Source organism: Brienomyrus brachyistius, chromosome 24 (genome assembly GCF_023856365.1).
Source record: "Brienomyrus brachyistius isolate T26 chromosome 24, BBRACH_0.4, whole genome shotgun sequence".
Classification (NCBI taxonomy): Eukaryota; Metazoa; Chordata; class Actinopteri; order Osteoglossiformes; family Mormyridae; genus Brienomyrus; species Brienomyrus brachyistius.
Genome location: NC_064556.1, coordinates 1967032 through 1980450, shown reverse-complemented (window position 1 = coordinate 1980450; position 13419 = coordinate 1967032). Strand labels below are relative to the sequence as shown.

At 46.4% G+C, this 13419-nt stretch overlaps 1 protein-coding gene across 1 annotated transcript in view; it reads left to right on the top strand.

Moving 5' to 3' along the window:
- The window catches only part of LOC125720187 (neurexin-1-like), a 609464-nt gene that overhangs the window by 320417 nt on the left and 275628 nt on the right, over positions 1-13419 (top strand). The window contains 1 exon segment of the mRNA XM_048995368.1: positions 1788-1814. Coding sequence (XP_048851325.1) covers positions 1788-1814 — 27 coding nt within the window.

Sequence of the window (13419 nt, the reverse complement as noted above, 5' to 3'; positions counted from 1 at the left end):
CATGGCTAGCTCTGCTGTTGACTGATACATTAGCAGGAAAGTAAGACGTCACTCTGCGTCTTTCGTGCCCTTGCCGTGTTGGGTCAGCACTGTGAGCCATTAAGCTAGGGGGCTAATGCTAAGCGTACTGAAAGCATACCTTAGCAAACCCGGTTAGCGCTTATAGCTACCCTAACCCCGCTGAGCGGTTTCTCCAAGACACCCATGTGCGGGAGGGGTATTACCATATCGGCTTTGGGGCATACCCAGTGCTAATGCTAAGTGTTAGCGCTCAGCTCAGATGCTGAAAGCATACCTTAGCAAACCCGGTTAGCGCTTATAGCTACCCTAACCCCACTGAGCGGTTTCTCCAAAGAACCCGTGTGTGGGAGGGGTATTACCATATCGGCTTTGGGGCATGCCCAGTGTTTGCTCTCGTTAGTGCACTCCAAGATCTCTGGGTGTCACGCAACACCGATGCCCCTAAAATGACTGCAAACGAGACCTGTGGGCTATTTAATGATTCAGCGGTGGTGAGTGGTTCTCCCCGCCTGTTGCACCCACACCATTTCCATATGACCTAGGCAGCCTCAGACTTTGGGGATGTGATACCGTTGCATTGAGAACCTTACCCTTCCCTGTGTCATTACCTCCTGTGTGGTAACGGTTCCCCTCAAATGCGATGGTCTTCAGTAGCCCAGGCGCCTCCCCGCTGCAGTAAGCCCGGTCCCTGGCTGTTTGTGTCCACTATTCTGTAGCGGTTGACAGCTTGAGAACACGCCCCAGCCATGGCCTGCATTTGGAGCCTCAGGCCTGCAGCGCCCTCATGTGGTGAAGCCCGACAATGACCAGGCCCAGAATTCTGTAATCAGGATGAAGCGATATTACCAGTTATTTTAGTACAACACAGTGGTAAACAAACCAGTAACAAACAAAAATCTACAACACGGAAGCTACCATCTATTAAAACTATCTATCTATCTGTCTGTCTGTCTGTCTGTCTGTCTATCTATCTAAAGAAAAACACAACATGTGCAACAAGCTGTACTGCTATATAAATGTCATACTCTTTGCAAGTATGCAGGTTTAGTTTAACACAGCTGGATTTCTTAGAAGAGGCAGCCCATAAATGTTACACTTACACCAGCAGTCTGATGAGGAAGAATGATGCGGCACCTCTGTGCAGACTGGGCATTGTCAGGCTGGGGTGTGCAGACCACCTTTTCCTAATAATTGTCTCGTTTTCTGCTCCCAGAAGCCCTCAGTGATGAAGGCAAGCCTTTCCACATAGCATCTGAATGGGGGCGTCTTCGTGTCGTCACAGATGCCCTGTCTGAGGGTCTGCCATCGCTTCCCGATGACCGGCCCGTGTGGGCTTGTGTGCTACAGCCCCTCCCGGTGTAGCTGCCTCTGACTAAGACGTGTACATGCCAATTTCACCCACTCTAATGGAATTAATCACACCTGAGTTTTAATTACACGTACGCTGGCTTCCCTGCCCACTTCACGCTCTCTGTGGTGCAGACCTCCGTAAGTGGTGTCAGAGATGCAGGGGAAACGTTTGCTTTCCTGGGGGCTTTTGGGGATGGCGGGAGAGGGTGGGGGCGGGGTTACAACCAGCCAATCAGAAGCTGAGGAAAAAGGTGGTCCTGACTCAGAGCTTGTCCCCGGATGGTGGGCGTGTTAAATTGCTTGGTTGACTGCAGACTGTACCTTGAAGGATGTAAAATATTATCTCTCTCTCTTTGTTCCTTTCTTTTGGATTTTCTTTTAATTTGATCTCACCATCTTGCTCTCTCTTCCACCAGATTGTATCAGGATAGACTGTAACCTCAGTAAGTGGTTCTAATGCTTTAAAAAATGCTTCACCTGCAAACTGTCCCTTTATAAATTGTATCACCCTTTCCCCATGACGTCTCCATGGTGATTTCTTTTGTCATCCATCCTAACTCCCTTTTTTTTTTAAACTCTCATTTCTGATTTAAGCTCGATTAAATTCTCTCCTTCCTGTTTCTGGCCTCTATATTTTTCTCGTCCTTCACCTTTTTTGAGCTCCCCCCCCCACCTCCACTCGCACCCCTCCCACACCTTTCCTCTTCGATTCCCCCTCTCTGCGCCCCCGTCTCCGCACAAAGGCGCGGCGCCTGCGAGCGTTTGGCTCGGCCGCGGCGGAGGGAAACACAAAGAGCCGTTAGACGCTCAGAATTCTGCGGGAACTTCGGCTGAATCTGCACTCAGATCTCAAAGAGCTTTGATCTGTGTAGGAGTTTCTATCGTCTGCAGCACATGAAACACACCCTAAGCAGAAAGAAAAAAGACAAACACAGGCCCGCTTCCCATTTAAGTGTTTTACCATGCAGTGCAGTAAATATTTTATCCGCCAGTCCTCTACTATCTGGTCTAACTTCACCAGATAGTTAAGTCCGGGATTTAAAGATCAGTCATCTTATCTGTGTGATCATGGTTTTCATTAATCTCTCTTTCTGGAGGTAAGGATTTTGTACAGAAAAAAATAATATATTGGATAAAAAAACATTGAACATCTTTGTGAGGTAAGTGTAGTGTGTGTGTGTGTGTGTCTGTCTGTCTGTCTGTTTCTGTATGTGTGTGTGTGTGTGTGTGTGGATTATGTTTATATTACATTGTAAGAACCAAATGCCAACCCAACGTGATAAAAACCTATTATTTTGACGTTTTGGGATCCCCCTTTTTCAGATCCCCACAAAGATCTGACTGCCATCAACTGGGTTTCCTGGTCCCCATAAGGGAAAACTCTATTTTATAAAAATCGGTGACTGCTATGAAAAAGTTAAAAATGCAAAAACTTATATGTAGAACATATTTGGAATAAATACCATGTCTCTGGATATTAAAAAAGTGGAGTAACTGAACTGAACTGTGGGTGGAACCGGAAGTTATAATTGCGCTTGCACTGCAGCCGTCTCACATACCGCTATGTAACGTGACTTTAAACCAACGGAGTCGTACTTCACGTTGTAGCAAAGGATTCATCCACTAGATGGCAGTGTAGACCAACCTCTGATGTCGTGTGACTACTTTAAATACCGCGGGGAAATGGCACATAGCAAGCAATCTTTTTTTATTGTATAGACATACTTATTTCAACTCAACAGTGTTTTATTGTCCTTCTGAACAAAGGGAGAAATGTTTTATAACAACAGCCAAAGCTCTTAATTTTAGCTCTTAATTGCGTTACTTTTGCAAACGCTGATGGACTAATGGACTTTAATAAATGCGCCACATGCAGACAAACCTGAGGTTTCTCCTTAAGGCCCAGTGGCCACCAGGGGGCGCCCATTCCGATCAGCCTGTCAGAATGGGGAAGCTAGATGACAAATGACAACTCAGTTAATTAGATTTTGCTAATCGCCCCCAGAAGGGTTGGGCCAGCCCTGACTGTAGGTGTATCTGCATATAAGGGTGGTGGTTTGGGAGTCTCCTCTAATGGTGGTCAGAGTACAGAATATATTGAAATTTATATATAGCTTGGGTAACTAGTGTTGTTATTGAGTATTCAGCGCACAGGCAGCAGTACAGCGTGCATCAGGGGCAGCTACCTGCTACGAATTGGGACAGCAGTAGCAGCCAATGAAAGCCCAGAAATCTACCTAGACTGGCCTGTGTCCAGCCGCGGAGGCCTGGCTGAGCTACGCTAACCGGCTAAATGGGCTTCCCGCGGTGACCTCTTTGTGTCTGTTACCGCGGTGACGGCGGATGGCTGTCAGGAGCTGGCCGGATTAAGGCGGCAGCGCTCCAGGGCGCGGAAGAATCGCGGGCCGGTCGCCATAGCGATCTGCCCCCCGCCTCTTTGGCGGGCCCGTACCTGCATCGCCACCTTGTGGAGAACTCGGGGGCCGAAGTTAGTTCTCCGAAATCCTTCATTGTTCTTGAAAACCTGGAGCAAAAATCAGAGGCAGCAGGAGGGAGAGACATTAACGCCGGGCGGCTCTTTTAATTAACGGCTGACCTTTCGCGCAGACCCTCCTCTTACTTAGCTATGCCGTTTCAGTCGCAATACGGCACAAAGGTCTTCGCTATATTGAATTATTACTATTATTTAACTCTAGGGCCAGTCCTTTTTTCATAAAAAGGGTCAGCTAATTTGACCTACTTAAAGAACTTTACATTTTATTTCAGCTGTTTGGTTTTTGACACTGTGCTGAAGGGTGCAATTGAAAGGAGCCTCCTGGGAGGTATGTGAGCCAGCCATGAGGTCACAAGGCCCAGTCCTTTAGCACAGGCAGACATCACTTCCTGTGATGCGTAGCTTAAGACGTGTCCCGATTGGCTGCCTTGTTTGCCTGCAGTTCTGTTTGACTTCCCTCCTTTTTGTCTTTGGGGAGCTTTTTTTTTTTATTATTTGAATATTGGCTCTGCCCTTTGAACTGAGAACAAGATGATATCTTCCAGCAGACTTATCTTCTGCTTGTGTCTCCTAGTGGATCCTTAAGAACATTCTATCTTTTTGCCGAACTTGTAAGGACACCCTGTCATCTCATCCCTGTCAAGAACTTTCTGAAGAACCCACTAGAACATTTGCTAGTGTATCATGAGCACATCCTGTCTTCCTTTATACCCTTAAGAACATTCTCGCCTTTGCTGAACGCACAAGAACATTCTGCTGTCTTTTATTCCCTTAAGTTCTATCTGCTATTGAACTCATGAGAATATTCGATCGCCTCTTGTGCTCCGGAGCACATTTATGCCCTGAAAATGCGGCGGGTGGGAATTACTGCCAAACTGATAGCCGTCGCTGAGGACATAAGTATTGACTGATGAGAAAGAATGAGGAAATGTCTAAGAAATTATACATTTAATAGCCAAATGCAACAAGAACAAATGAAACAATTAGACATAATGGGAAAATGGCCATATTAGGCAGATGTGTTTTAACCCCAGTCTACAACTGGTTCAGCTAAATGGTTTATAATAGGATTTTATCACACGATCAACCCTACTTTATAACCCTACTTGTGCTGTGAAAAGTAACTGGAGTTTGGCTGAACTGGTATTTTAACATGATTTGACTGGATGTATCAAGGTACTAAAATGTCCAAAACAAAATAAAACTGAATCGTATTTTAATATTCATAGATTCCTTCATGGTACGTTACATTCTTTCAAATATATTATTAATAGCATGTTCAAAATGTAATACAAATAGCCCATTTTCTTGATTCGTTCTGCTGCATTAAAATACAAAGCAGAGCTTTATTCCGATCGCAGTTCGTCTTGAGTTACTGTCTCACGAAAGCCACAGGAAAGTCCTCGGCTTATCTGAGATAACAGCTTGTGTATCGATGGGCCGCTCTGGTTGCCTGACCTTTGACCCTGTGAGCCAGTAACATCGCTGTCTCTCGTCCCGCCCCGGGATGATTACCACTAATGAAAAGTCAAACTATTAGAAAACATTTTTGTAAACTGAAATGAATTCCACCCTCGCATCCATCCATCCATCCATCCATCCATCCATCCATCCATCCCTGCTATGGAAGGTGGCAGAGGGGTCTGGAGCCTATGTCAGAAGCTCGGGACACAAGGCAGGGAATAACCCAGGACAGGGTACCGATCCATCACAGATAAAGTAAAGATGCTCAAAAAAAACCCAAGCAAACAAAAGCTATAAATATCAAATACTTCCTGTTAGTTTTAAATAATAGCTAAAGTGACGATTTGTTCATCTCTCATGACCATTCATCTCTCTTGCGGACATTTTTGAGGATGTTAGTACGTAATGCGCTGTCTGTATTTATCTCTAGAATTAATATTATTAAAACTTGAACTGAAACTAAAATATATAAAAGATCCTGAACAGAATTATATTTATTGTTGAAGGAGCTGCACATACGAAGGTGGACCTCTGAGCGATGACTGCCAGTCATTTTCAATAGGTTATCTCTATCACGTACCTGGGAAGATGTGTCTGTTTCAGCCGGGTTGTGCTTTCAGCCGGGTTGGGGTTTTAGTGAACAGAATTGCAGAATTGATGGGAATCTTCTAGCGAACGGCCAGCTACTGGTGAAAGCAGGACCGGAGCAGGAGCCGCCCAGCGGCTGCCAAGCAACAGAAACTAGCAAATAAGGCGACTGATCGAATCAGCCCAAAGTGCAGCATTAAGGACGTTCAGGGGACGTGGAGTGATGTTAGGCAAGCAGAGGAGTTCCTGGAACACCGGGCTCTTGAGGTAGTTCTTGAAGACTGAAGATTAGCAGAACATGTTTTCCCTCATTAAGTGTAGCCTGCGAAGCCATGCTGTGTAATTACACATGCGTTTGCTTAAAGGATTCGGCACAGTCGCTTTTCTAATGCAATAGTGTACAGGTTGGAAGATTTCAGAGTATTAAATGGGTTATTAGCGTCTCGTGGGGACCTTTTATTTCATGGCCGTTTCTGTCTCTCCGAAACTGCAGGTAAACTGCAGGTAAGCGATGTGCAGGGCGGGTTTAAAAGAAAGCGCCAGGAAGTGTGACCTGCAGTTGTCTTTCGGCTTTCTGAAGGCATGACGGATGCGTTTGGTCTGAAAGGCGGCTGTTCTGCTGCCAGCTCAGAGGGTCCCGCGGTGCCGATTCGGGGGCCATGGGGACTGGTTCGGGTTTAAACTCAGAACTCCAAACTGAGCTAAGCTAAGCTGATGACAGAGCAGTTGCTCCATTGTAATGATGCTGCCATTCCTGTGTCTTTAGTTATTCAAGGGCAGTACAGACATAGCGAATAGGCTTATTGCTGCTGTGCAGTGTTTCACAGTGCTGCCTTAATGTATGGAGTCCTCACATGTGCACATGCTTTGTTAGTAAAGACCTGACTGTATTACTAATGTATATACAAAGGTACCTACAGACACACACACAGGCACAGACATACTGACACACACAGACACACACGAGCACATACACACACACACACGGACACACACAGACACACACATACACACACACAGACACACACACAGGCACAGACACACATGTGAGCTCACACACACAGACACACACACACACGAGCACACACACATACACACACACACATGGATACACACATACACACACAGACACACACACAGGCACAGACATACTCACAGACACACACACGGACACACAGACACACACACATGCACACACACACACAGACACACACACACACACAGGTACAGACATACTCACACACACAGACACACACACAGGCACAGACACACATGTGAGCTCACACACACACACACACACGGACGCTCACACACACACACGCACACAGACACACTCTCGCGCACATACTCACACACAGACACACACACATACAGACACACACACAGACACACAAACACACACACATACAGACACACACACACACACACACACATTGGCTGGGAGCTGGGAGGGAGCAAAAACGTGGACTGTCCGGGATTTCCCAAGGACCGGCTTGGGAGTCACTGCATTGGAGTGTGTTTTCCTGTGCACTGTGCAGCGCGTAAGTCCGTTAGCAGACAAATAAACCCTCACTAAAGTCCTAAAATATTCTATGAGGCTTTCATTCTTTTAAGTACATCGTCTGATTGTTATTTGCTGCAAAAGGAGTCACCATATGTCAAATCTTACAGCCGAGGTTTCCGCTCTGCCTGGGTCAGTGGTACGGTGACAGAGCGGTTGCTCTCCTGGCATGTTGAGATGTTTCCTGTTGTTTTAGACGTTTGTTATGGTATGTATGATGTGCCTGGCTGCTTATGCGGTCGCCACCCATAATAATAATAATAATAATAATTATTATTATTATTATTATTATAACAATAATACATTTTACTTATAGAGCGGTTTTCAAGGTACTCAAAGACGCAACGATGCTCATGGAGGCAAACACCTCGAAATGAAATTACCCCAATGAATGAATCAAGTTATAAAGCTGTTAAATAAAAATAAGCCATTAAAGATCTGCTCTAAAGCATATATAAAGATTAAAGGAATGCCGAAGTCGCTCAGCGTATGAACCTCCGTAAACATGAGACAGCTTCTTACTAACTTATAATCTACCATTTCCTTTTGCCAGTGGGGGTCTTTCCCAAAACATTTTTAGAATATTTTAGATGAATTCAATCAAAAAAAAAAAAGGCAAAGAGTCGTGGCAGATTTCAGAGTAGGCTTTCTGCACACATGCCAGGCCGCTACCGAAAGGGTTACGATGTTCCTGTTGCTATTTATAGTAGGTAACCATGTGCCTGAACCGAAGACTCACTTTTTGTTTTCTTTACTCAAAATCAAAAGCCGCTGATGTAAGCTGGGAAAAAGACGAGAGAGAGATATGAGCGTTCGGAGAGAGGGTGCAGGCAGCGTTCGGAGAGACAGTGCGGGCAGCGTTCGGAGAGAGGGTGCGGGCAGCGTTCGGAGAGCCAGTGCGGGCAGCGTTCGGAGAGACGGTGCGGGCAGCGTTCGGAGAGCCGGTGCGGGCAGCGTTCGGAGAGAGAGTGCGGGCAGCGTTCGGAGAGCCAGTGCGGGCAGCGTTCGGAGAGAGAGTGCGGGCAGCGTTCGGAGAGCCAGTGCGGGCAGCGTTCGGAGAGAGAGTGCGGGCAGCGTTCGGAGAGAGAGTGCGGGCAGCGTTCGGAGAGAGAGTGCGGGCAGCGTTCGGAGAGACGGTGCGGGCAGCGTTCGGAGAGCCAGTGCGGGCAGCGTTCGGAGAGACAGTGCGGGCAGCGTTCGGAGAGACAGTGCGGGCAGCGTTCGGAGAGACAGTGCGGGCAGCGTTCGGAGAGACAGTGCGGGCAGCGTTCGGAGAGCCAGTGCGGGCAGCGTTCGGAGAGCCAGTGCGGGCAGCGTTCGGAGAGACAGTGCGGGCAGCGTTCGGAGAGCCAGTGCGGGCAGCGTTCGGAGAGAGAGTGCGGGCAGCGTTCGGAGAGACAGTGCGGGCAGCGTTCGGAGAGAGAGTGCGGGCAGCGTTCGGACATCCAGTCTAGGCAGGGCCATTACAGAAATCAGGCCTGCTAATGCAGAGCACTAGCCTAGGTAACCCCCCCCTTCCCAGAGCTGTGTTTTTAATTTCTTTGGAGGAACCACAGCACATCCCTCTTTATTCAGTAACTGTCATTTTCTCTGAAGGTTTCCCCAGAAGGAACTCGTGGAAAAATAACAGAATAAGAAATTTCCACATTAATAATTAAAATATAAGTTGAGGTGTGTGGCACACACAAAATCAGTATTTCAGGCCATGTTATGAAGGCGCACTGAATGTTCTATGAATGTATTAGGAAGACGCACTGAATGCTCTATGAATGTATTAGGAAGACACACTGAATGTTCTATGAATGTATTAGGAAGACGCACTGAATGTTCTATGAATGTTTTAGGAAGGCGCACTGAATGTTCTATGAATGTATTAGGAAGACGCACTGAATGCTCTATGAATGTATTAGGAAGACGCACTGAATGTTCTATGAATGTATTAGGAAGACGCACTGAATGCTCTATGAATGTATTAGGAAGACGCACTGAATGCTCTATGAATGTATTAGGAAGACGCACTGAATGCTCTATGAATGTATTAGGAAGACGCACTGAATGTTCTATGAATGTATTAGGAAGACGCACTGAATGCTCTATGAATGTATTAGGAAGACGCACTGAATGTTCTATGAATGTATTAGGAAGACGCACTGAATGCTCTATGAATGTATTAGGAAGCCACACTGCATGTTCTATGAATGCATTATGAAGGTACACGTAATGTAAAGCAGTACCTTATACTATCAGCCTATAGATTTGATTCAGATTTTCTTGCCTCCTGATCACAGTTGCCATAAAGGCCTTTCCCAGTGTGAACCTCACACAACCCCAGAGCTTAATCCCACTCTTCTCACGAAAATGCAGTGAAAGGGGTAAACTAATAAAATGTATTATTGTAAGCATATGAACTTTTAGGTTCTCAGTTGCATATGCTTTAACTTTTTACTGTTCTTCTATGTCTATTCATACATATAGTTGCCTTATATTTATGTGCCCAGTGTAGGACTAACTGAAAGTTGTAGGTGTTTAGATAAAACTTCACTGAAAAACGTGACATTTCTGTACCAAATACTTGCCAAATATCCTTTAAGAAACTGCCTTGGTATCGACAGGGATACACTTCTGCTTCCTGATGAAGACTTGGAGGTCACACGCCTGCATCATCCACAGGAAGGGTGTGATGAATGTGGCCTTCGCATAGCCAAAGCTTGCGGAGCTTTCTGGGCTGAATGTCACGCAGCACGTTAGCTCAGGCGAAGCGGCCCTCTTGTACAGGGGAAGGGAATTGAGATGCATCTGGAAGCCGAGATATGCCTATCGCACATCTACTTATCGTTATGGGCCTTTCATCTTAACGAAAAAGACGCTTTCATGAGTGGGTAGAGCTTCCAGACGATGCTTTATGGAACTGCGAGGCAACCTTTCTCCGAGTGTCTTAATTAGATATCAAGATAGGGGCCACGTAAGAGCTTTTGATGATAAATATGATATCGTATGACAGGAGAAAGTGATATCAATGTAAACGTGGCATGATGTTAATCAAGTTGGAAGGCCGTGATATTGCAGCTCAAATCATCTTATGTCCTCTGTCTTAAATAGCAGAAAAATGCCTGGATGCATAATATATCAGGTACCTCATGAAATTTCTTGAGCACCCCTGACCTTATTTTGTGTCCTTATTTAAGAAAAGCAATATATTTATATTTTTTCTTCTTCATTAAATTAAATGAAATGCATGTTTCAGGAATTCTGAATGGATTTGTCACAAAAGGGCTTCCTGGAAAACCGCGTACCATTTTCCTGTATATGCCATGTCTGCAAAACTCACATTAAAATGCATGATGAGTTTTAGCTGCGCCCAAATCCAATGTAGACCTGTCGCATGGCTATTTGCATTTCTGCCAGCAGAGTCATGTGGACGGCATGCACGCATTTCCCGGGCAGGTGGAAACGCCTAGCTAGGCCTCAAAATAGAGGCGCCGTTTAGGAAGGTCAATACTGCACGTTGATAGGCCGCTTGTTGTTTTATCGAAGTCAGTCGTCAAACAATGGAATCTGCAGGTCGCAGATTTTTGTCATTTTAGCAAATTAAAGCTACCCAGTGTGGCACTTTAAGCGCGGCGGGCCCCTCGTAGTACCCATGAGCGAACGGAAAGGATAACTGTTGGCCCAGCCATCGATCAAGTGTCAGGACGGTCGGCACGTTAATGGGGGACGAACGCGGAGCCAGGCTGACGCCGGCCCGCCTTTTTCTCCGTCCGTCCGGCCTGCTGCGCGTTTCTTGGCCCCCGCCGCGTTACCAGATGGCTTCTGTGTAAATATTTTTGAGGCTATCGCAAGCCAGCTCACTTCCAATAAAACGGCCGTAAGTCACGTGGGATCCTGCTACGAAGGTTTTCAGTTTTAATTAATTTCTCTCTTTTTTAAGTTGAAATTTGTAGCTTATTTGGGAATCAGTATTCATCCTTGCGTAAAGTTTTTAAAATAGGTAGCCGTTCTGAATCTAGCAAGAATAATGTAGCTTTACTACAATGATACTCAATCACTGTGTCTCTTAGAAGTAATTGTCTTGTAATAGTGCAAAATCGTATCCTAACATAACTAATTAGGCGACAAATGTGTTTTAAAGTAATAGAGATCCATCCATCCATCCATTTCTGCATCCGCTTGTTCTATTCTGGGTCTGGAGCTCATTATGCACAAGGCAGAGTGACAGGAATCGTGTGTTTTTATTATATATGATTTTATATACTGTGTGTATTTTTTTATACAATCTATATTCTCACAGGATTATTTGATTCATTAGTTCAAAATAATACAGAAAATATCATTTAATGTCTAGCAAATCGTTCTGGGACTTGAATTTTTGCTCATTTGATTTTATTTCCTGCTTTCTTTGAATAATGAGCCACTGTTAGTGAAGCTGTATCTATACATAGCACAGCCTTAGTCTGCTTTTTTCATGGTTTGCTTGCCTTGAAGGCATTTGCTATTTTTAGAATACCTTTATTTGCGCCTGTTATTTCTTACTTGTTCCCAGGAAACCCCACAGCATTAATATCATTTCTGCTCCATTATTTTTTCGTGGTGGTATCTGACCTCCCAGATGATTATGTCGGCACATTCCCGCTCCGCCAGCGTGTCAGGCAGACAGGGGGGTCTATACCACCCGTCCGCCCACCTTAACATCCGCTGTCAGGACAGGAGCCCCAGTGAAGACTGAGACGCTTCCGGAAAAGGGGCGATGAACCTGCGACAGGACGGATGATGGAGAGGGAGGTACCTGAGGATAAGAGAGGTTTCGGCTGGGGAGACGTGATAATTCTTGCGTGGTGGCTGCGAGGTGGGGGGGGGGGTTGTTTTCGGGGGTTCTGAACACGCCCTCCGCTCCCGTCTGTTGTGTGATCTCGGCGTCAGCGGGGTGCAATGCCGTCTTATGGTCCGCCGTGATGTAATCTCGAAAACACCCATCTGTTTGTCTCACCGCTCACCGAGCCGGTACGCCCCCCAAGGGGAGGCCAGGGGGAGGGCTGTGCAGTTGTGGAACGTGACCGGGTGCAGGGGGGGGGGAGGAGGCGGGGCTGGTGTTCCGCCAAGCGAGGGCACAGATGGTTGTAGAGGTCCCGGGTCAAATGGATGGCCCGCCCCGCCGCCCTGCTGGTCACAGCGTGAAATGTCCTGGGCAGGCAGCGTCCTGGCGAAGTGTGAATGCTGACTCAGCGCATGCGGGGCGAGCGACCCTGCCCGTCTGCTTCCTCCAAGGCCGCAGTGACGTCCCTCTCCACGCTCCCAAAATCCCTCTCCTTGCCTGGGCCCCATCTCTGCCCGGTGAAGTTTTGTTTAGGATGTTTAATGGTAAGGAATAGATTTTTTTTCTGGATTAGAAACTAAGTTCATGCCTCACTGCCGAGGAATTTGTGGCAACAATCACCTAGTCCAAGAATGTCGACCGAAATCAGATGTTTGTAAATTGTGCACGGCAGCAGAATAATCCTTTAATATTACTTCAATTAATGGCAGGAGACCTTTAGACACTTGGAAAAACTCGCATCTTAGTCGGTCGGACTAATGGTACCTGCGTATTTGTTACTGTTCGTGAAAATGCAAGAATAATTGCGGCAACAAAAAGATGCTTTCGTTAGTGAATCGGGCCTCAGTGGTGCCTAAAAGCCGCACAGCCCAGTCGGAGTTGATTATTGGCGCATTGATGTCATTAGTCATAACCTGTATCACAGTACGTCCATGTCGGCCTCTTCAAATAGCTCTCATCTTCCTGTCTCATGGCGGGAGTAGTACTGGCTCGCGAGGGGAGCAGGAAGGTGAAGACAGTGCCGTGATTGGACAGACGGGGCGGAAGGATACCGCTGCCGAGCTCTGATAGGCTTGGCTGCACTCGTGAGGGAGGCTTCCTTTTACCCCACTGGCTGCGCCGTTCACACCC